Source organism: Ambystoma mexicanum, chromosome 1p (genome assembly GCF_040938575.1).
Source record: "Ambystoma mexicanum isolate Mex_15411 chromosome 1p, UKY_AmexF1_1, whole genome shotgun sequence".
Classification (NCBI taxonomy): Eukaryota; Metazoa; Chordata; class Amphibia; order Caudata; family Ambystomatidae; genus Ambystoma; species Ambystoma mexicanum.
In genome coordinates, this window is record NC_090921.1 from 798409397 (window position 1) to 798434040 (window position 24644).

Genomic DNA, 24644 nt, shown 5'->3' on the forward strand with positions numbered 1-24644 from the left:
TCGTGCAGATTTGTCACGAAATTCTGCGGGAAACAAAGCTATCCTTGTGACAAGAGTTAAATTTGCTTCCCCTAGATCAATTCAGGAGCACCCAAATTATCAGAAAGTTCTGTTCAAAGGTATAGCAAAGTCTTTTCCAAGCAAAAGTCTTTCATGAAGATTTACATAGTGTCCTTTTTATCCTAAATGGATGGTGGTTCAAGTGATGCAAGGTCTGCACCAATATCCCTTTTCATTCAAAAGACTTTCAAGGATGTTTGACATTCTTCCCATGCATAAATTCATAGATGCTGGACTTCAAACGACACAAGTTCAATTGGTCTGTGGTCATGAAAAACCTTATTCTTGTCAGCATGACCATCGACTTTCTCAATACTTCTTCTTGGGCTTTGGAATAACGCCCTTTGGTCAGCATAGCAAACAACTTGCTTCATGAAACTTCTTAAAAATACCACCCTTTTTTCAGCACCGCTAACAACTTAATTTATACTGTGGCTTGTCAACATTGCATTAAGCACAAGTTCTTTCATTTAATAAAGATTCGTTTCCACAACTCTTTCAGCAACAAGGTTATCAAATCGCCAACTTCTGGGGGCGCTGTTGAGCAGCCAGCAAGATGGCTGCCTGAACGAGGAGCTCCAGCCTCGTACAAATCCGAAACTAAAAGAAATCTGTTTGTGCCGAATGCTCCAAGTAAAGAACTGCTGCCTGTGCTGTTTTAAGATATGGGACATCGGGGGGCGAAATTCCAAGTAAAATCAGACTGCACTGGATGAGCAATGACCGATTGAATATCTGACAGCACTGCAGCCTTCGCAGCGCGTCACCTGAGGATCCATTGGCGCGCTTTGGCTTGGAGATTGCCCACCAGACTGCCACTGATGTGTGTGCCCGGCCTCGCTGAACATTTGTCCAGACGGAGCGGACGCCTCGGCTGCCAGGCTTGTCGGACCGGCCTCGATTGGCACTGCAACGATCTGTCTGTCCTTAAAGGCAGACCCTGCTCTGTGCTGCGGCACCTGCTGAGGTGCTCCGCAGGGGATTGCGGCTCCTGCCGGGGCCACCGCTCTGCGACCGGGCTGTGCCTGGTGTTGGGTGTGATGCCAGCAGATGACGCGTCCTGAACCCATACCCCGAAGACAGAGGTCACCCTGATTCTGCATCCTGAGCTGGGGTGGGAGGCGCTGTTCCTGTCCACTGCCACCACCCGGACACCTACGGAGCTCTCTCTGCTGATCGCTGGTACTGGGATCGTGGGGCGCCCTTTTCGAGAACCGCTCTTATTGTGCCAGAGACCCGGACTATGTCCGGTTTCATTGCAGGGACTGTGCTGTCGCGGCGGGCGCTGGCCCGTGCTTCCTGGACGGCTTCACCCTGCAGTACTACTCCCTCTGCTGCCTAAGGGCCCCGAGAACATGTGGTCCCCCACCTGATAACTCCTACTGCTTTGCTGAGGTCCTGGGCTCTGCTGTAAATCAACTGCTACCTCGATCCTGGGTCGACTTCACCCTGCGGTGCTGCCTGTGTGCACTGCTGCGGGCCGGTACTGAGTCGCGGTCACTGGAGACCTCCGTGGAAGAGCCATTGAAGGTGGGTGACTACTCCCAGGCCACACGCTGCGGGGTGCGTTAGCCCACCATTTTCTCCCCCGGGCTTGTACTGCGTCCCTCTGCCTGTTGCTGCGTGAACTAAACCACATTCCCATAACAACTGCGTGATAGGCAGTTGCGGCCGCCCTGCGGGGTGACTGGCGTGCCATGGCTGCATGACCGGGTCGCAGTGATCTCCACCCAGCACTGCCCACCCCTGCTCTGGTGCCCACGGGGAGCGGGCTTGGGGCAGACTATCGTGCAACATACCTGACGCAGCACCCCGTGCTGTGACATAGCCTCCGGCACATTCATGTTTGCACCTCTAAGGCACTGTGACTGACCTGTCTGACGGCCTGCTCCCTGGCGCTGCCGGCTGTGTCTCTCTGAGCCTGTGCCTTACCTAAGGTCCCCTTGTGTAGGGGGCGTGACCCTGCTGCCTTAGTATCCATCAAACCTGGCAAACAATACTCCTAGGTTGACCTCCTACTGATGGAAGTTGTTTAACTCGCAGAGGTTCTGAGTGTGGATAACTCACTGTGACGTGTAATCGTGCGGCGTGGTGGGGGCCCGCTGGAGCCTACCTCTCCGTACTAATCGTCTACTGCAACTGTGGCCACCATGACAAAAGGGGCTGGATCCAAAAAGAAGGGTCCAATGGATACGTACACCAGCACTCCCGCCAAACCCTCAGAGCCTGCAGCTGCTACACTTGAAACCCAGGGATCATCAACGTCCCAGTCCTCCAGAGACGATCACCTGCTCACTGCCATGCAGAATGGCTTCCTGGCTGTAAATGTTATTCGAGGGGATTGGGTCTTCCGACGTATTCCATATCTATGACAGTAATCACCACAGCTGTGCTGCTTCGGAAAATCTTCGGCTCCTGCGTCGATGACGTCGATATGCCGCCCTCGAGGACCTCCTCCGACGTCACTGGATGTTATAAGTAGGACGCACGACGCCCCCGTAGCCTCAGTTCCGTTTTTTCCGCGAACGTGTTCGATTCGGGAATCTCGGCGCGCCTCGACTCTTTGGAGTTTGTTGTTTCTCGGTTCTTCAAACCTGTTTGGTGTTTGTGAAGTATTTCTTCATGAAGATGTCTATCTCGTCTTCCACACCGCGTCCGGGCTTTAAGAAGTGCGGGGACTGTTGGTCCAAGATGTCGGGTTACGGACTTGCAAAATGCCTGCCTCTGGTGCCTCGGGGAGGCCCATGACACGGATGACTGTGTCGACTGCCAGTCCCTCACGTCGAAAGCCTTGCGGGAGCGCAAGAAGTTGTTATCGGTAGGTAAGGTGTCCAAGCCCCGGAAGTCGAGGTCTGCGGGGCTTTCGACGGACGACTCAAGGGGCGGCTCTCCGCGTCGTTGTCGGAAGTCCAGTGGGTGTCGGTCCCGGAGTCGGTCTCGCCACTCCTCTGCCTCTTCGAGGCACTCCCGGAAGCGCTGTCATCGGTCCCCTTCCCTGTCCTCATCCGAGGACTCTGCCCGTCGGCGGGTCTCTTACCCCACCAAGCATGCAACACCGGAGGAATGGGCTTCCTTCGGGAAGAAAATGTTGGCGATTCTCAAATCGCAGGGCACTGGTCCATCCGCGCCTTCGAGTGGGGTCGGTCGTGATCAGCTGAGAGACACCGCTCGCACGCCTTTGAGCGAGGGTGGTCATCACGATTCGCGGGAAAGGCCCTGCTCGAACAAGGGGAATCGTTCTTGGCATGCCCGGTCCAGGTCCTCGACGCGCTCGAGACCCTGTGAACCTGTGGTGTCTTCACGGAAGACATCGACGCCGGTGGCGCCGAGGTCGTCGACTGACTCTTTCGAGGGCTTGCCTTCGAAGAAGTCGTCGACGCCATCAGCGTCCCGGCCATCGAGGGACACGCTCAGGGCCCCGGCCTCGAGGACTGTGTCGGTGCCGTCGATGCTGTCGACGCCGATTCACTCGATGCCCTCAACGCCTTTCGAGGCTGTGTCGACGGGGGTACCCCGTGGCTCGGGCAAACCACCTAGGAAGGCTCTGGCCAAGGTCAAGTATGGCTTTGGTTCAGGTTCTGTGCCTTCTTACCACCATCTGGAGTTCATTTCAGAGGTGGATGAGGGCTCTGATGATGGCATGGTGCCTCACACGGTGCCAGACGAGATTCTCTCGGGCCATAGCCAGTTTGAGGACTTGAGGCAGTCCCTGCATGATGCTAGTGGGCTGGACACCTCTCCGGAGGTGGAGTTTTGTAGGCCTGAGCCTGGCACTAATGCCGATTCTTCGTACCGGCGCCTTATGTCAAGGGTCAACGAGTACTTAGGATGGTCTGCTCCCCCGGGGGAGTTTGTTCAGGATGACCTTATGGATATCCTCAACATTGGTCCACCAACTGACCCGGTACTGCGGTTTTATATGGCTCTACAGAGGAGGGTGGCGGCGGCTTGGACTGCTCCGGAGAGTCTCCCGGCAGTGGGCAAGTCTTTGTCGCGAAAATACCGCCCAGCCAGTAGTGACCCCTGCCACTTGTCCAAGCACCCTACTCCCGAGAGTTTGGTGGTGCAGGCGGCTACGGCCCCGGCAAAGCAGGCGTCGTACCCTACCATCCCTCCTGATAGGGACGACAAGTGTTTTGCCGGCTGGGCGAAGAAAGTGTTTTCTGCAGGGGGTATGGCGCTTCTGGCGGCCAACTCCATATGTGCCTTGTCACGTGTCACACACACTCTGTGGAACTGTGTTTCCTTGGTGGCTGAACATATTCCCGAAGGGGACGAACGGGATGGTTTCCTTGCCATGGTTCAGGATGGCAAGAATGCCATGTGTGAGGCCGTTCAGTCAGGTTTAGACATGACAGATTGCATCAGCCGGTCCATGGCGGCGAGCACCGTGATATGCAGGTTTGCGTGGCGAGCACCGTGAGATGCAGGTTTGCGTGGTTGCGGAAGTCGGGGTTTGCTCCTGATGTGCAGGCCCGGCTCCTCAACATGCCCTTTGACGGGGAACATCTTTTTGGCAGCAAGGCTGACGAGAGCCTTGAAAAGGTTGCAGACCTCAAAGGCTGCAGCAAAGTCGTTGGGCGCAGTAGTTCGACAACCTCCGCCTTTTCGTCCTAGGGAACACCAATGGAGGGGAGGTTCCTTTCGTTATTACTCATCCTTTGGTAAAGCGAGAGGAGCTGCCAGTCAAAGGGGCTACCGTAGGAGTGCCAGAGGTGGAATACAAGGTACTTGAGGTGCCAAGGCCGCTCGGGCTGTTGCCTCTTTGCCATCAGGCAACGCTGCAGCCGCTTCAGCTCAGTCATGAGGCCATGTCCCATGGTTCGCCGGTTGGGGGAAGGCTGGCGCATCATCTTGCAGAGTGGCGCACCATTACTTCAGATGTGAGTTCTGGAGATCATAACCCACGGCTACTGTCTTCCTTTCCGGCAGAGGCCTCAAGACAATCCACTTGGGAATCTCTCTTTGAAGAGTCTGGATCCGCTCCTTATGCAGGAAATTGAATCCCTGCTGGAGAAAGGCGCCATAGAACTGGTGCCTGTAGCGGAGAGGAACAAGGGATGGTATTCCCCTTATTTTTTGATTTCCAAGAAAGACGGGGAATTGAGACCCATCATGGACTTGCGCGGTTTGAACAAACTCCTCAGGAAGGACAAGTTCAAGATGGTTACTCTCTCTCAAGTCCTCCAGGCCCTTCAACTTCAGGACTTGTTGGTGTCTCTCGACCTCAAGGACGCTTATTTTCATGTGCCGATCCATCCAAAGCACAAGAAATACCTCAGGTTTGCGGTTGGTGACTCGCACTTTCAGTTTCGGGTCCTGCCGTTCGGATTGACCTCCGCCCCGAGGGTCTTCACCAAGCTCATGGTAGTGGTAGCAGCGCACCTCAGGAAAGGGGGGATTCAAGTCTACCCCTACCTGGACGATTGGTTGATCAGGACACGCTCTCCTGAGCAAATCCTGGATCATCTGTCTGTCACCTGCCACTCCATCCACAAGCTGGGCTTCTCCCTCAACTTAAAGAAATCCCATTTGACACCAACTCAGAGGCTCCAGTACATCGGAGCAGTGCTCGACACGTCCCTGGGGCAGCGTTTTTCTCCCCAGGTGAGGGCTCATCACATTCAGCAGATGGTGCACAAGTTTCAACTTGCCCAGACTCTCCCAGCGTTCGAGTTCTTGAGACTGCTCGGCCTCATGGCATCCTGCATTCTTCTGGTGCCAGAGGCCAGGTTGCGGATGAGATCTTTGCAATGGGCACTGAAGCTCCACCGGTTTCAGTCCTCCGACAGGATGTCGGACCCCGTTCAGGTGCCGTCTTCGGTCGCCCAGGACCTTCTGTGGTGGGCCGACGAAGGCAATCTGATGAGAGGGGCTCCATTTTGGCTGCCCTGGCCAGAGGTGACGATCGTGACGGACGCATCCCTCAAGGGATGGGGAGCTCATGCCAACGAGTTGACAGTCAGCGGTCGTTGGTCTCCGCCGGAGTCCAGACTCCATATCAATCTGTTGGAGCTGAGGGCCGTCAGGCTAGCACTGAAGGCTTTTCTGCCGACTGTGCGAGGAAAGAATGTCCTGATCCTGACGGACAACACAGTGGCCATGCACTACCTCAACAAAAAGGGGGGGCAGGGTCACTTCCTCTGTGCAGGGAGGCGATGCAGCTCTGGTTCTGCGCAATCCAGCAGGAAGTTTCGATCTCGACAGTTCATCTGGCAGGAGACGAAAACGAGACGGCGGACGCTCTGAGCAGGCAGAGCGCGAACTCTCACGAGTGGGAGTTGGCTCAGGAGATTCTCCTGGAGATCTTCGCCCTTTGGGGGACCCCTCAAGTGGATCTCTTCGCCTTCAGTGTCAACCGGAAGTGCGAGAGGTTCTGCTCGCGGGAATTTCCTCCAAACGGAACCTTAGGAGACGCGTTCGTGGTGGAGTGGTCATTCCCACTGCTGTACGCGTTTCCTCCAGTCCCCGTCATCCCGCAAGTACTGCAGAGGTTACGGCGGTTCGGTTCCCGGATGATCATCATTGCTCCGGCGTGGGCCCGGAGGACGTGGTACCTGGACCTTCTCGACTTGTCCATCTGCCATCCACGTCGTCTTCCCTACCGAGACGATCTGCTCTCACGGGAGGGGGGTCAGGTTCTCCATCCAGAGGTCGGGTCCCATAACCTTCACGCTTGGCTTCTGAAAGGTTCAGGTATAAGGATTGGGACCTCCCTGAAGACGTGATGGAGGTGTTGGTTTCGGCCAGAAGGCCTGCAACAAAGTCCCTGTACCGTTGCCGTTGGAGAAAGTTCTGCGACTGGTGCAGGGTTAAGAATGTGGATCCTTTTGCATGTGAAATTCCCATGGCTCTGTCTTTTTTGCTTTCTTTGGCCCACAGGGGCCTTCAAGTGGGTACCATTAAAGGTTACCTGGTGGCGCTGTCCATATTTAAGCGCTCGTCTGAAGAGTGTTCCTATTTTAAAATTCCTTTAATTTCTCAGTTTCTGAAAGGGCTCACTAATGTGTTCCCTCCGTCGCCTTTCCAGGTGCCCGGTTGGGATTTGAACCTTGTTCTCAAGTTTCTGATGGGTGCTCCGTTTGAGCCTTTGCATTCATACCCTTTCAGACTGTTAACTCTTAAAACTATATTTTTAGTTGCAATCACTTCCGCTCGCAGAGTGAGTGAGTAACAGGCACTTTCAGTTAAGCCACCCTTCACTGTGTTTCATAAGGACATGGTTGTCGTCAGAGTTCGTCCTTCTTTTCTTCCGAAAGTGGTGTCGGAATTTCATTTAGGTCAGAAGGTTGTTCTTCTGGCATTTTATCCTCCTCCACATCCTGGTAAGGAGGAGGAGAGGCTCCATAGCTTGATCCTAGGAGAGGGTTAAGCTTTTACATTTCACGCATGTCCCGGGTCAGAGTGGACTATCAGCTCTTCATTGGTTACGCGGGAAAGCGTTTGGGACAGGCTGTGACGAAACAGACTTTGTCACGCTGGATTATTTTGGCTATCTCTGAGTGTTACCGCTTGGCGGGTAAGGACCCACCGGTCGGCTTACGGGCCCATTCTACCAGTGGTATGGCTGCCTCTACTGCCCTGCAGAGCAGTGTTCCTATTCGTACCATCTGTGATGCACCCACCTGGGCTTCGGTACATACTTTTGTACGTTACTATTCCCTCGATTCCATCCGGGGGCAGGATCTGGTCTTTGGCAAGGCGGTCCTTTACTCCGCAATTTGATTGGGCATGCTAAATTTCTGTTTTCTAAATTCTTTTCCCACCTCCTTGTATTGGTACTGCTTTGGGAGTCTGTCATAGATATGGAATACGTCGGAGGACCCAATCCCCTCGAACAAGTTACTCTCTTACTTGTTAACGTTCTTTCGATGGGATGGTCCGATGACGTATTCCATATCGCTCCCTCCCTACCTTCCCCGCTACAGAATTTCTTATGCGATTGCAGCTTACGTTTCCACAAGTCTTTGTGTGTCAGACTCGCAGAAGACTGGTGGCACACGTTCTGGGGGAAAAAACTACAACTGAGGCTACGGGCGTCGTGCGTCCTACTTATAACATCCAGTGACGTCGGCCGTCGGAGGAGGTCCTCGAGGGCGGCGTATCGACGTCATCGACGCAGGACGCAGACGCCGAAGATTTTCCGAAGCAGCACAGCTCTGGTGATTACTGTCATAGATGTGGAATACGTCGTCGGACCATCCCATCGAAAGAACGTTACCAGGTAAGAGAGTAACTTGTTCATATAGACGAAATTGTCTCAACCATTGGTTCCCTGAAGTCCAAACGCGATTAAGCGAAGTGGAGGACAAAGTAGTGAAACAGGACCGTGACATTGCCCACCTTCAGTGTGAATTTAGCAAAGTATGAAATAAATGTGACGATTTAGAATCCAGGTCACGTCGGAACAACATCCGGATCGTTGGGATCCCAGAGTCGTCATGTAAAGGCCCAATGGAACAATTAGTCGAAAGCCTTCTGAAAACTCTATTTGACTCCACTCGATTCTCACAGCACTTCTTGGTTGAAGGAGCGCACTGGGTCTCGGTCCCTGTTCCTAAGCCAGGAGCCCTCCCCAGCACCACGCTGGCCAAATTGCTGAACTACTGTGACAGAGACCTCATCCTATGTACGGCGAGGGAGAAGGGGGCTCTCCGCTTTGAATCCGCCGACATACACATCTATCCCGACTTTGCCACCAATGTCCTGTCTACGCGTCTACGCGTAAATCATTTGATCCAGTCAAGAAAATGCTACATACCCGGCAGGTCCAATATACTCTGCTATACCCGGCAAAACTTTGTATACAGCACGCTCGGACGGCACAGTTCTTTGAAGACCAGGACGAGGCCACAGCATATATTGAGTCCAACATTACCATCCCGCTACCAAGACAACAACAATGTGCCGTCCAACATCGAGAACGATTGACCTCCATTCCAGTGGCTGGGCCTTAACCCGGAACTATGTCTGAGACCCGTCCAGCCTTGCGTTCTGCACACAGTGCCCCCTAAGAAGTTTCTAAAATGTTACAATGTAATTCGGGGTCTATTGTCAAGTTTGGGAAGATGATGTGGGAGGCGGGTGGCAGGGGGGGTTGTATTAACCACAAATGTTTGGACCGGAGAGGGTCCCAGTTCAAAGTTAGTTTGTTAAAGTTTGAAAAACCGTGCATATTGCTCCTGGAGCTTTTATCACAGTTGTCTACTGGTGCTCCCCTGACCGGGACTGAAACAGCAATGTTTATGTTCTCAACATGATTGGTAAAGAAATTAAATTCATGTCATGGAATATTCGGGGCCTTAATCATCCAATTAAAGCGTGCAAAGTAGCTGCGTATTTGAACAGACAGACCACCAAGGTCGTGATGCTGCAAGAGACACACGCCATGGGACCCATAAGCGATTTGTTCGCCAAATCATGGGGCACACAGCGTGGTTACACCACTTACTCATCACAAGCACAAGGGGTTATGACACTAATACACCATTCCATACTGTTTCAAGAGACCAAGCGATGTGTCGACCAACAGGGCAGATATGTTATCTTATGGGGTGAACTGGCCCGGGTTAAAGCGACATTGGTAAATAACTATGGCCCTAATGTTGATGATCCCTATTTTACGGTCTGATCTTAGATATCCTACTTGAGAACCCCCCAATTGCAGGTCATATGGGGTGCAGACTTCAACCTAATATTTGATTGCATTATGGGTAGATCCAGAACCACACAGAGCGGCTTGAGCGGTGCAGGTCGTATGCTGCTCAGCATGGCCAGTCACTTGGGCCTGGGAGACGCTTGCCGCACTCGCAATCCCACTTCACGAGAGTACACATACTACTCTACGGTTCACAACGCACACTCGAGAATAGACTTCTGGTTAATACCCGACACCTACATGTCACGAGTGTGAGAGTGTAGAATACTTCCCTGCACCTTCTCAGATCACTCCCCCATTACTCTCGCTCTGAATAGGGGAGAACATGCCACTACACGCCCACTCTGGCGTATGTCCCCCAATTGCTTGGCCGACCTGGCCTTCCTTGAGGCGCTACACAAGGGGACCGGGGAGTTTTTTCAGAGAAATGTGGGGACAGTGCAGCAGCGCGTAACAGTCTGGGAGGCCTTTAAGGCTTGGGTTAGGGGGGAGGTTCTCTCCATGACTTCCGGGATATTGAGGGAAAGCAGACGCTAGAGTAGAAGCCGACCTCAGACAGCTAGAAGTTGAATACAGCACCACACAGAATCGTGCCCTTCTTGGCTTCATAAAGGGTGAGGTTCAGGGAACTGGCTGATAAAGAGGTTCAGATGCTTAACTATCCCATATGAGCAAGGAAATATGGCGAGGTAGACAGACCAGGGAGTCTTTTGGCAAATGTGATCAGGGGGAAAGGCGTGGACAGCACATCGCTAGTATCCTTAGTCCTTCTGGAGCCACGCTCCACACCCCGCAGGTGGTGAACAACGAATTTCAGAGGTTCTATGAAACCCTATACTCCAACTCTGATGAATGCATGCCTCACTAACTTTGATGAGATACTCGAAGCCATAAGTAGATATGATCTGGGTATCTCTGTAATCTAATATTTACTGCAGAGGTAGACATTCAGCCATTCACTACTAGTTCAAGTTAGTTGATATGCTGTACCTTGCTTGTTTTTATTGCTGATGTTGCTTTCCAAATCATTGAACTCCTTTTTTTTATTTTTTATTTAATGGAATCAGTCAGACGAACAGGTAATCTGGTCTCTTTGTCCATTGCCTCCGTCTCAGCTGCCTAGAAAGTGTCAGCAGTATTGTCATTATGGCTAGCCAGTTACTTAACTGAATTATGTCAGGTATACATGTGTCCAATCAATATAATATAGTCAATGTAAACCTGGTTGTGCTTTGCTTTACTTTACAGGTATTTTCAATTCTGAAAATATAGTTGGCAGCATCTTGAAAGGGAAGATTAACGGTTGTTGTGAAAATGAGGTAATACCTTGACAAGTGGATCATTTTAATTGCACTGTTAAATTGTGTTTTATACTACTTGGGTCCGACAGTATCCGGATCTCTCTAGCAAATATCCCTAAGATTGGTCTGTGTGAGGATATGTTGGGGGATTTGTAAGGGTCTGTTAATAATAGCTTGTTAGGTTTTGGTTCATAGTTTTGACATCCACGGTTATGTAGCCAAAATGTATTGTATCAAGAGGGGATGAATGGATTTGACAAAGGTTCCATCCATACCAAATAACAAGAGGTTGATTCTCTATTATCAAAATTACTGTCACATTGAGGTGATTTATAACCACCATTCTAATGGATTGTGTCCTTCCACGGATTCCCGATATCCTGCTTGCAGCTTCGGAAAACTTTCGACAGCAGAGGGAGCCATTGAGGTCCTTCAGTGGCTTCCATCCCCGCACTCATCCGTGACGTTGGTATAAATAGCACACACTGCATACGTTGCTTCAGTTCTTTTTTCCACATGCACAGCACGCTTTGAAAACCTCAGCGACTTTTCTATTACATAGCTTGTGTTTTCGTGTATGTATACTCCTAAAACAGGGGTTAAGAGATGTGTGGATTCTAACTCGAAGATGTCGATCACAGATCCTCACAGAATATGCCTCTGGTGCCTTGGGGTGAATCACAAGGTTGATGATTGCAGGTCGTGCATATCTGTGACCAGCAAGGCATTGAAGGAGAGGAAGACTAAACTCACCGTAGATCGGGCGGTGTCCAAATCTCCTTCGTCCACTCCCTCGAAGCGATGACTCGAAGAACAAAGTTGAGGGACAAATCTCCTCCTAGATCGAAGGAGCGGTCCAGGTCCTGGAGCGATTAACGTCACTCTTCATCGTCTCTTAATGACGTAAATCAAAGAAAAGGCGCAATCCCACGTCATCTTCGTCGGACTCCTCACGCAACAGGAAAAAGGAATGCTTTCCGAGTAAATCTACATCTAGGGAAGATTGGGCCCAGTTCCCTGAGAAAATGATGAAAGTGTTATCGAAGGCGGCCCTGCCCAGTCCTTCAAAAGAACCAAAGAAAGTTTTCGACCCCATTGCGCCTCACAAGGCAGATGGAGTTGTCTAAGTCTACTTCTTGCGCGCCCAAGAGCTCAGGTAGTGTATCGAAGAAGGATCCTCGAGTGGTGTCGACCTAGGAAAAGTCAAAGCCGCTTCCTCCTTCTTCCACTCCGTCGAAGGATTCGGCATCAAAGCCATCAACATCATCCTCGGACTCATCAAAGCATTTTAAGTCTTTGTCTAAAACTCGCTTTTTAAAGTCTGTAGGGTAAATTTTTGAGACGAAAGAAGAACAGGATGACAATCCTTTCTTTGGACTAAAATATGGCACACCTATTGTACCGGAGGAACTTATCTCAGAGGACTCCAACTTACAGGACCTGGCTGACTGTTTAAAGGATGCTAGTGGTCTTGTCATCTCACCAGAGGAAGAATTTGCCACTTCAGACTCGGCTGGTCATCCGAGTGGATCTTACAGGTCTGTCATGAATAAAGTGACAGAATATTTGGTTTGGGGTCATCCTGCCAAGGACATGATGATCTTACAGACATCCTAGACAAGGTACCCGCCACCCCTCCAACAAGCCTGTTTTGCCATTCCACTCAGATTTGAGGAAACAATCCTGGAAAACTGTCAGAAAGCAGGCACCAAACCAGCTATCAGTAAGGATCTGGTTAGAAAATATAGACCATTGTCTATTGATCCAGAATTCCTCTCTAGAGAGTTTAGTAGTGCAAGCTGCTACATCAACTTCAGAGGCACCTGCCTAACCTACAATCCCTCCTGACCGGGATGAAAAAAAGTTTTCTCGGCTGCAATGATGGCGTTGAAGGCCATTAATGCCTCTTCTGCATTTGCAAAGTACACCTTCACCTTGTGGGGTGTCATAAGCTGAGAATATACCGGAAGTTGAAATGAGAGGGGGATTCCAGAATATCATCCAGGATGGCAAGGAAGCAGCGTGTGAATCCTTACAATCAGGTTTAGATGCACCTGATTGTGTCGGCCGTTCTGTGGCGGCTAGCACAGTCGCAAGAAAGTTTGCATGGCTGTGTAAGTCAGGATATTCCCCAGATGTGCAATCTAGGCTGTTAAATATGCCATTTGTTGGATCCCATCTTTTTGGCTCTAAGGCGGATGGAAGTCTTGAAAAATTGCAAGCCTCCAAAGTGGCTGCTAATTGTCTAGGAGCAGCAACCCGCCAACCTCAGCAAAGCCAGGAAAACTCTGAGTTGGAGAGGTTGTTCCTTTTGTTTTAATTCATCATTCAGAATGACCATAGAACTGATTGTCAGAGGGGTCAAAGAAGATTTTCTCATGTAACATGAGGTTGTGCAAGTAGAGCTGCCCAAGCAGCTACTGCCTCTTTACCCTCTAATGCAGCCACTGCCTCAAAACCACTTTGAGTACTTTGCTCACAAGTCTCCAGTGGGAGGCAGGTTAATCCAGTATTTAGAAGGATGGTTAAGCATTACTTTGGATGCTTGGGCGCTTCCATTCTTGAAAAGGCGTCCAGATTGTCCCCCGAGCATACAATCTGTGCGGGAACCAGATCTGCTCCTTGTGCAGGAGATTCTTTCCCTGCTGGAGGTGCTGTGGAAAAGTGTACATGTAGCAGAGCAATTCCAAGGTTGGCACTCCACTTACTTTCTGATTCCCAAGAAAGACGGAGGACTGTGATATATCTTGGACCTGAGACGCTTGAACAGGTTCCTCAGGAAGGACAGATTCATGATGGTCATTCTTTCACAGATCCTCCCGGCCCTTTGGATCCAGGGTTTGTTAGTGTCACTCAATCTTCAGGATGCTTACTTTCATGTGCCAACACATCCCAAGCACAGGAAGTACCTGAGGTTCGCCATTGGCAGTTCCCACTTTGAGTTTTGGGTTCTACCTTTCGGTCTTACCTCCGCCCTGATGGTCTTCACTAAATTGATGGCAGTGGTGGCAGCAAATCTAAGGAGGGGAGGGATTCACATCTTTGTTTACTTAGACGACTGGCTGATCAGAGCTCGTTCTCCCAAAAAGGCTCTGGATCATCTCAACAACACCTGCCATTCGAAGGGATTTTGTCCTCCGACGTATTCCTTATCTTTGATAATTCGTCACCAGCTTGCTGGCCTCGGAAATTTTTTTCAGCAGAGGGCGCTGCGCATCGACGTCCGTCGAGTTGGTGTCCCTTGACAGCCACCGTATCAGCGCTGACGTCGCCATGCCCAAAAATAGCCACACGCAGCGTCCGTTGCTCAGTTCTGTTTTTCCGCGCTTCGTGGGGCCTCGGAATATCGTTGCTCAGTTCTTCAGTCAAATATAACTTCATTATTCCTCGTGAATACCGACTCGTACTCGATGGCTTCCTCATCCGAACCGACGACTCCACTGTCCGGCTTCAAAAAATGTCGAGACTGTGGAAAGAAAATGTCGTTGACGGATCCTCACAGGATCTGTTTGTGGTGCCTGGGAGTCGAGCACCATTGTTCGGAGTGCGAGGACTGCATGTCCATGACGGCGAAAGCCTTGAAGGAGCGCAAGGGGAAACTCGAGAGAGGTAAGGCAGTTAAAACTTCTTCAAAAGTTTCCTCGGTGGAGTCGAGACATTCGTCTCCTCGCCTTCACAAAAGACATTCTCGTTCTAGATCTCGAAGCAGTTCCCATCACTCTTCGAGATCTAAGCATTCAAAAAAGAGACGTCGAAGATCCCCTTCCTCGTCTTCTTCCGTTTCCCGAAAAAGTGTCTTCTGCCCCACAAAACATAGCTCTCAGGCTGAGTGGGAAAAATTCAGGAAAAAGATGTTTAGCGTCTTCGGGAAAGCGGCCTCGACCCCCTCGAAGACTGCTGAGGGTGATACCCTGGGTGAAAGATCAAAACGCTGCGAGTCGCAGCACCCGGGGAAAGAAGCTACTCGAGAGCGCCACAAACCCTCGAGTAAAGGCAAGGTCGCGTCTACGACGCCGTCGTCGAAGATCCCTTCGACGCATAGATCGGCGTGTTCGATGCCATTATCGAAGGGTTCTTCGACGCACAGGTCAGTCGATTTGGCGCCGATGCCGAGAAAGGGCAAACCCACAGCCACCTCACAGCCAGTGGCCATACCCAGAGCCTCGATCACGAGAATGTCGTCGACAACCTCGAGTAGAATTCCGATACTCTCGAGTTCCTCGAGGCCTCTACCAACCTCCTCGAAGCCTTTAACGTCCGCGTCGACGACGTCAATGTTTTCTCAGCCAAATATGACGAATTTCGCCCCTTCTGCTCTGGAAATGGGATTTATACCATTTCCAAGATCTGATCATTCCAGAGCCTTAGCATCTATTTATGAGGAAGGGGAGAATTCGGATCAGGAGAGATCTTTTGAGTTGCAGGGATCTGCAACTCCTGTACCAGAGGAATTTACCTTTGAGGAAGGTAGGATTAAGGACCTCCATGAATCCTTACATGAAGCATGTGGGTTGGACACTTCCCCAGAAGTGGAATTTGCCAAACCAGACCCAGGGGAACATGCTGAAACCCCTTATAGAACCTTGATGGCAAGGATAATAGAGTTTATGGGGTGGTCTACACCTTCACCTGCTTTTCAGCAAGACGACCTCAGACATTTTGGTTAAAGGTCCACAGGAGGATCCTGTGGTGCCATTTCATGCGGCATTACAAAGGAAGATATTGGCAAACTGGGAAACCCCTGAGGTTATCCTGGCGGTTAACAAAAAATTATCAGCCAAGTATAGGGTTTCTACTGCTGACCCTGAATATTTATCCAAACACCCAACTCTGGAGAGTCTGGTTGTTCAGGCAGCAACTTCATCAGGTAGTAAATCGGCTTACCCTACTGTTCCACAGGACAGGGATGACAAGAGATGTGATTCTATGGCCAAAAAAGTATTTTCTGCATGTTTCATGGCGTTGAAATCCATCAATGCTACTTGTACACTCACAAGGTTCAGCCACACACTTTGGGAGTGTGCTTCATCAGCGGCTGGCTGCCTCCCGGAGGGAGAAGAAAGGGAAGCGTTTCTCAACATCATTAAGGATGGTAAGGACGCAATGTGCGAATCCCTTCAGACTGGCATCGATTCTGCTGACAGCATCAGCAGGGCCATGGCGGCAAGTACAACAACCCGGAGATTTGCTTGGTTGCGAAAGTCTGGTTTTGCTCCAGATGTGCAAAGCAGACTCTTGAATATGCCCTTTGACGGCACTTCTTTGTTTGGTAAGAAGGCGGATGACAGTTTAGAAAAGCTTCAAACATCAAAGGCAGCAGCAAAATCCCTGGGAGCTGCAATCCGTCAGACACCATATTGCCCCTCAGGAACCTCTTGGAGAGGTAAGTCCTTTCGCTTCTATTCCGCATTCGGAAGAGGCAGAGGACAGCCGGTTCAAAGGGGTCAGAAAAAATTCACCCGAGGTGGACAGGTTAAAAATAAAAAAGCCGCAGCAGCAGCAGGTACCTCTTTACCCTCGGCATCTGCATCAGCCGCCTCCAAACCGCTCTGAGGACTCTCCTCACAAGACACCAGTAGGGGGCAGGTTAACTCAACATCTGACGGAATGGCAGGCTATTACGTCAGATGCTTGGGCATTGGAGACAGTTGCCCACGGTTACTGCCTGCCTTCTCTACGCATCCCTCAGAGTCATCCACTGGGGAAGAGCTCTCTGAAAGTTCCAGATCCGCTCCTCTTGCAGGAAATTGTAGACCTGCTAGAGAAAGGTCCATAGAACCGGTACCAGTAGCAGAGAGGAACAAGGGTTGGTACTCCCCCCTACTTTCTCATCCCGAAGAAAGACGGAGGACTGAGACCTATCTTGGATTTACGGGAATTTAACAAGTTCCTCAGGAAGGACAAGTTCAAGATGGTAACTCTCTCTCAGATCCTTCAGGCCCTCCAGCTCCAGGACTGGCTGGTATCTCTGGACCTCCAGGATGCTTTTTTCCATGTGCCAATCCATCTCAAACACAGGAAATACCTGAGGTTCGCAATTGGCGGCTCTCATTATCAATTTCGAGGTCTTCCATTTGGGCTGACCTCCGGCCCGAGGGTCTTCACCAAGTTAATGTCGGTAGTGGCGGCAAGTCTAAGGAAGGGAGGGATTCACGTCTACCCCTACCTGGACGATTGGCTGATCAGGGCTGTATCTTCGGAACAAGCTCAGATCCAGCTAGATTATGTCTGCCACTTCCTTCACAAACTGGGCTTCTCCCTCAATTTAAAGAAATCACAGATGATACCATCACAGAGGCTCCAGTTCATCGGAGCGGTCCTGGACACTTCTTTGGGAAAAGCCTCGCCACCAGAGGTGAGGGCTCAAGATATTCTGCAGATGGTCACCAAGTTTTAAAATGCCCAACATCCCCCAGCCTTTGACTTTTTGAGGTTGCTAGGCCTCATGGCATCCTGCATCTTCCTTGTGCCAGAGGCTCGTCTGAGAATGAGATCTCTCCAGTGGGCACTAAGAACTCAGTGGTCGCAGTTCTCAGGAAAAATGACAAATCTCATTTGGTGGGCTTATCGAGAGAACATTTTGAAAGGAGAACTGTTTTGGCAACCATGGCCGGAGATAACAGTAGTCACGGACGCCTCACTCACGGGGTGGGGAGCCCATGCCAACGACTTGACCATCAGCGGTCGTTGGTCTCCATCGGAGTCCAGACTACACATCAACCTATTGGAGCTGAGAGCGATCAGACTAGCGCTGAAAGCTTTCCTACCATCAGTGCAGGGAATAAATGTCCTGATAATGACGGACAACACAGTGGCCATGCACTACCTCAACAAAAGAGGAGGCGTGGGATCACTGCCACTTTGCAGAGAGGCAATGCACCTCTGGTTTTGGGCAATTCAAGAAGGAATCTCTCTATCGGCAGTTCACCTAGCCGGAGAGAACAACTTGGCGGCGGACGCTCTGAGCAGGCAGGGCACAGTCTCCCACGAGTGGGAACCAGCTCAGGAAGTCCTTCAGGAGATCTTCGCCTTTTGGGGAACCCCTCAAGTGGATCTGTTCACCACAAGTACCAACAGGAAGTGCGATCTGTTTTGTTCAAGGGAATTTCCCCCGAGAGGAGCTCTAGGGGACGCGTTCGTAGTTCAGTGGGAGTTTTCATTCCTGTACGCGTTTCCACCAGTCCCTGTCATTCCTCAAATGATCAGGAGGTTGAGAAGATTCCCGAGGACCATGATCCTAATTGCCCCAGACTGGGCCAAGAGAACGTGGTACCCGGACCTTCTGGACATATCCATCTGCCCTCCAATTCGCCTTCCACTCAAGGAGAATCTTCTCTCACAGAAGGGAGGTCAGGTTCTCCATCCAGACATCAGAACCCTCAACCTTCACGCTTGGCTTCTGAAAGGTTGAGATACAAGGATTGGGCCCTCCCTGATGACGTTATGGAGGTGTTGCTTTAGGCCAGAAGACCAGCAACAAAGTCTTTATACTGCTGCTGTTGGAACAAATTTTGCAGCTGGTGTAGAGAAGAGAATATCGACCCCTTTTCATGTGGTACACCAACGGTGTTATCCTTTCTACTCTATTTGGCAAATTCAGGCCTTCAAGTTGGCACTATCAAGGGCTATCTCGCAGCACTATCGATCTTCAAGCGCACTGGAGAGGAGCCATCGTATTTCAAATTACCCTTAGTAATACAATTTCTAAAGGGATTAACTAATGTCTATCCTCCAAGACCATTCCAAGTTCCCTTATGGGACTTAAATTTAGTCTTAAATTTCCTGATGGGTACTCCTTTCGAACCACTCCACTCTTGTTCGCTAAGATTTCTCATCCTTAAAACTGTCTTATTAGTGGCACTAACATCTGCTAGAAGGGTGAGCGAATTACAAGCTCTATCGTGTAAACCCCCTCATAGAATTTTTCATAAAGACAAGGTTGTCCTACAGGTGAAGCCTAATTTCCTCCCAAAGATGGTTTCTGAATTCCACATCACTCAGAAAATTACATTACCTTCATTCTATCCTCCTCCCCATCCGGGGAAAGAGGAAGAAAGGCTACACAAGCTGGACCCAAGGCGGGCTTTAAGCTTTTACATCAGCAGACTTGCTAGGATTAGGCAAGCAGACCAACTGTTCGTAGGTTACTCAGGGCACAAATTGGGACTACCGATAACAAAACAGACCATTTCCAGATGGATTATTTTGGCCATTCTGGAATGTTACAAACTAGCAGGGAAAGAGCCTCCTCAAATTCTTAGGGCTCATTCAACCAGGGGTATCGCAGCCTCTTCGGCCCTCCAAAGAGGGGTTCCGGTTCGAGATATATGTGCGCTGCCACATGGTCGTCCGCACATACCTTCACAAGATTTTACAACCTGGATTCCTCCTCTAGTCAAGAGACTAGGTTTGGCAAAGCAGTATTACATTCTGTTCATTCCTAAAAGGAAACATGGCGTTTTTACTCCCACCTCCAATTACACAACACTGCTATGGGAGTCTATCAAAGATAAGGAATACGTCAGAGGACACAATCCCTTGGAAGAAGAAGTTACTTCTTACCTGGTAACGTTGTTTCGATGGGATGTTCCTCTGACGTATTCCTTATCGCCCCTCCCATCCATCCCTGCAGTAATACTTCCCTTGTGGTTGCAGCTTACGCTCCTTCAAGGTCAATAACCAATTCAGGCATGACTTATCTTATGCTACAAAACGGAACTGAGCAACGGACGCTGCGCGTGGCTATTTATGGGCATGGTGACGTCGGCACCGATACGGTGGCTGTCGAGGGGCACCAACTCGACGGACATCGATGCGCAGCGCCCTCTGCTGAAATCTTTTTCCGAGGCCAGCAAGCTGGAGACGAATTATCAAAGATAAGGAATACGTCGGAGGAACATCCCATCGAAAGAACGTTACCAGGTAAGAAGTAACTTGTTCCTCTCTCCACAAGCTGGCCTTCTCCCTCAACGTCATGAAGTCCCAGGTGAGATCTTCCCAAAAACCACAATTAATGGTAGCAGCCCTGGACTTGTCCTCGGAGGAAGGCTTTGCCAACCGAGTTGAGGGCTCAACATATTTCGCAGATGGTGCAAAGGTTTCAAAATGCCCAACATCTACCGCCCTTCGATTTTCATAGGTTGCTCGGCCTTATGGCATCCTGCATTTTCCTGGTGCCAGAGGCCCGCCTGAGGATAAGGTCCCTCCAGTGGGCCCTCAGATCCCAGTGGTCACAGTTCTCTGGCAGGATGACAGACCTTCTGCAGATCCTGAGCAAGGCTGCACAGGAACTCCTGTGGTGAGCCTGCAAGGAGAATGTGATGATACGGGAACCTTTTTGGCAATCTTGGCCGGAGATAACAGTAGTCACAAACTCCTGCCTCTCAGAATGTGGAGCCCATAGGAACGATCTAACAATCAGCAGTCGCTGGTCTCCATCGGAATCCAAACTACACATAAACCTGTTAGAGCCGAGGTCAATCAGACTAGCGCTGATGGCCATTTTGCCTTCTGTACGAGGGAAGAAAGTCCAGATAATGATGGACAACACAGTGGCTATGCATTACCTCAACAAGAGAGGAGGTGTAGGGTCCCTACCACTGTGCAGAGGGGCAATGCAGCTCTGGTTTGGGGCACTTCAAGAATGAATCTCTGTGTCAGCCGTTCACCTAGCCGTAGAAAAGAACACAGCGGCAGACACTCAGAGCACAGTCTTCCACTAGTGGGAGTTAGCTCAAGAAGTCCTTCTAGAGAAGAAGAGCTGTTTGCGTCCAGTACCAAGAGGAGCTCTTGGGGACGCGTTTGTTGTGGACTGGGATTTTCCACTCATGTATGCATTCTCTAGTCCCCATTATTCCTCATGTCAACAGGAGTTTGGGAAAGCCAGGATTCTGATTGCTCTGAATTCGGCAAGGAAGACATGGTATCTGAAATTCTAGACATGTCCATCTGCCCTCCAATTTGTCTTCTCCATCCAGAAGTCAAGACTCTGAACTATCAAACTTGGCTTCTGAAAGGTTGAGATACAAAGACTGGGATCTCCCGCAAGATGCTATGGAGGCATTGCTTTCGGCTAGAAGGCCAGCATCAAAAGCTCTATACCGCTGCCATTGGAACAAGTTTTGCATCTGGTGTAGAGCTAAAGATATTGATCCTTTCACTTGTGACAGTCCTACTGTATTGTCTTTTCTATACGCGTTTCCTCCAGTTCCCGTCATTCCTCACATGATCAGGAGGTTGAGAAAGTTTGGGAAATACATGATCCTAATTGCCCCGGATTGGGCCAGGAGGATGTGATACCCGGACCTTCTGGACATGTCCATCTGCCCTCCAATACGTCTTCCACAAAAAGAGGACCTTCTCTCGCAAGAGGGGGGTCGGGTTCTCCATCCAGAGGTCAAGACACTCAGCATTCACGCATGGTTTCTGAGAGGCTGAGGTATAAGGATTGGGACCTCCCAGATGACGTAATGGAGATTTTGCTTTCAGCCAGAAGACCTGCAACTAAGTCTGTGTACTGCTGCTATTGGAACACATTCTGCAGCTGGTGCAGGGATAAGAATGTGGACTATTTGCTATGCAAAACACCAGAGGTGTTATCTGGGGCTCCAGGTTGGGACCATTAACGGTTATTTGGTGGCGCTTTCCATCTTCAAGCACTCGTCTGAGAAAACGTCATATTTTAAAATACCTTTTGTGATACCATTTTTAAAGGGACTCACTAATGTGTTCCCTCCATCTCCTTTTCAGGTTCCGGTTTGGGACCTTTATCTTGTTTTAAAGTTTCTCATGTGTGCACCATTTGAACCACTCCATTCATGTCCCTTAAGACTGCTAACATTTAAAACCATCTTGTTGGTAGCGCTAACGTCAGCCCGTTGGGTGTGTGAGTTGCAGGCACTATCTTCAAAACCACCGTTTATGGCCTTTCATAAGGATGTCCTTAGCATCAAACCTTCATTCCTACCTAAGGTCATATCAGATTTGCATTTGGTGCAAAAGATAGTATTATGTACTTTCTAACCCCCACCTCATCCTGGCAAGAAAGAGGAGAGGCCACGTAGACTCAACCTACGAAGGGCTCAGAGTTTCTACATTTCAAAGATGTCAAAGTTTTGTATTGGGGATAGGCTGTAACCAAACAGACCTTGTCCAGATGCATTATTTTAGCTATTACCGAAAGCTATAGGCTGCCCAGGAAAGATCCCCCAGAAGACTTGAGAGCACATTCCACTAGTGGCATGGCTACTTCTTCTGCTCTGCAAAGAGATTTTCCTATAAAATAACATTGTGAAGCAGCCACTTGGTCTACAATTTACACGTTTACAAAGCATTATTGCCTTGATTCCATCTTGAGCCAGGATGGAAGCTTTGGGAAAGCAGTCCTTCATTCCGTTCATGACAACTCTGGATTATAATATTCTTACTCCCGCCTCCAAAACAAACACTGCTTTGGGAGTCTATCAAAAGATGAGGAATACGTGGGGGGACACAATCCATTCTAAGAACAAGTTACTTACCTCTGGCAACGTTCTTTCGACTGGATGTTCCTCCCACGTATTCCTCCCTCCCAGTCTACCCCGCAGTAGATTTTCTATATTATTGCAATTTGCGCTCCTTTAGAGTCCAGTATGGTCTAATCCGCATTTATGCGGGTAGTTCTACTTAAGAATGACATGAAAAAACAGAACTGAAGCCAACGGGCGATGTGCGTGCTATATATACTTTCGATTACAACATCCCTGAGACGGTGGCCCTCGAGGGACAAAGAGTCGGCCGCATCGACGCCCAGCGCCCTCTGCCGAAAGCTTTTTTCCGAAGCAGCTGAAGCTGGATATTTGAGATATCAAAAGATGAGGAATACGTGGGAGGAATATCCAGTCGAAAGAATGTTACCAGAGCTAAGTCACTTGTTCTTCTGCCTACAAAGCAGTCTGTCTGAAATGTAATGGGTTCATGCAGCTATTAAACCAACTCCTTATTTTAATCTATGTCCTGTTATGTTGATTTTGAACAAAATATGAAAGGTACTAGAACTAAAGTAAACGACTTCTTCATGGCTGACTTTTAAGGGCATGATGTCTAAGCAATACAACCTTCCAGCAAACCAAAATTGGCAAAACATTTAGACATTGTTCTGCTGTAAAGTGATCTTTAAAATATGTTTTGTTGTAATGACTGATCGGGATACGTTAGAAAATATAATTTTACTTAAATACAGACACTAACCCATATTTTCTGATTCAGTCGATAATGGTGTAGTGAAATACGTTTTTGTAAACATGGGTTCTGGACTTATCCAAACGTATTTCAAAGTAGTGTAAAGTATTGTTAAGTAATGCCAATGAATGCAAAGTAATCTGAAGAAATCTAAAATACACAAGAATCCTGGCCTCCTTCCTTACCAACTGGTTGGGGAAGCCTGTATCATAGGCTGTATCAGGGAAACAATCGTCAAAAGAATTGTCCACCTTAAGAAATGTAGAATGGGTCTGGTACATGCAAGCATTTTTCGGCAAACTGATTCTGCCAGCACCCTTGCTTCACAACCTGTCACCTCTTCTCCTGCTTTGCGCAGTCAGGTGGAAAGTGTTTCTCCAAGCACCTACTCTTACTCCTATGTCCCGTACCCTTTCATCCATGCTTGGCCCTCTTCCTGCCCCACCTGTGAGTCTAAGAACCTGGTGCCTTCCTGCTTGCCGCTCTTTTCCCTACTTAAGGAGCCCTCCAGTCTCTTTTCCTTTGCAGCTGCGGAGCAGGTGCAAATGGATCTAGGTCACCTGGCCTAAGCCCCGCCCACCTGGTGCCTTCCTGGTTGCCGCTCTTTTTCACCACTTAGCAAGCCCCGCCCACCTGGTGCCTTCCTGCTTTCTGCTCTTTTTCACCACTTAGCAAGCCCTGCCCACCTGGTGCCTTCCTGCTTGCCGCTCTTTTCCATATTTAAGGAGCCCTCCAGCCTCTTTTCCTTTGCAGCTGGGAAGCAGGTGCAAGTTGATCTAGGTCACCTGGCCTAAGCTCCGCCCACCTGGTGCCTTCCTGGTTGCCGCTCTTTTTCACCACTTAGCAAGCCCCGTCCTCCTGGTGCCTTCCTGGTTGCCGCTCTTTTTCACCACTTAGCAAGGCCCGCCCACCTGGTGCCTTCCTGCTTGCCGCTCTTTTCCCTACTTAAGGAACCCTCTAGCCTCTTTTCCTTTGCAGCTGGGGAGCAGGTGCAAGTGGATCAAGGTCACCTAGCCTAAACCCCGCCCACCCGTGCCTTCCTGGTTGCCGCTCTTCTCCCTACTTAAGGAGTCCTCCAGCCTCTTTTCCTTTGCAGCTGGGGAGCATGTGCAAGTGGATCTAGGTCGCCTGGCCTAAGCACCACCCACCTTCTTAGCCCTGCCTCTTCCTTCCTGCACTTAACTCTTAGATCAAGGGCGTCTCTCGCCCAGGCGTCCGAAGCGAAGGGCAAACAAAGAAAAGGGCAATTCCTGTTTGGACCTGTTCAGACCAGGAGGACCCAGGGGCCAAACCCCTGCTCAGACAGCAGGTTAGCATGCACCAACATGTGTTTACACCCTCTGTCCCCACAGGCTATCCCCACTCCTTCTGGTCCCCCCAGTGATGTTCCCTTGTGCCCCCCTTCT

At 50.0% G+C, this 24644-nt stretch overlaps 1 protein-coding gene across 4 annotated transcripts in view; it reads left to right on the forward strand.

Moving 5' to 3' along the window:
- Positions 1-24644, forward strand: part of TDRD10 (tudor domain containing 10) — a 1872714-nt gene that overhangs the window by 1719845 nt on the left and 128225 nt on the right. For all 4 annotated transcript variants that reach the window (XM_069652002.1, XM_069652018.1, XM_069652008.1 and 1 more), the window contains one exon: positions 10967-11037. In XM_069652002.1, coding sequence (XP_069508103.1) covers positions 10967-11037 — 71 coding nt within the window. The remainder of the gene's footprint in view (positions 1-10966; positions 11038-24644) is intronic.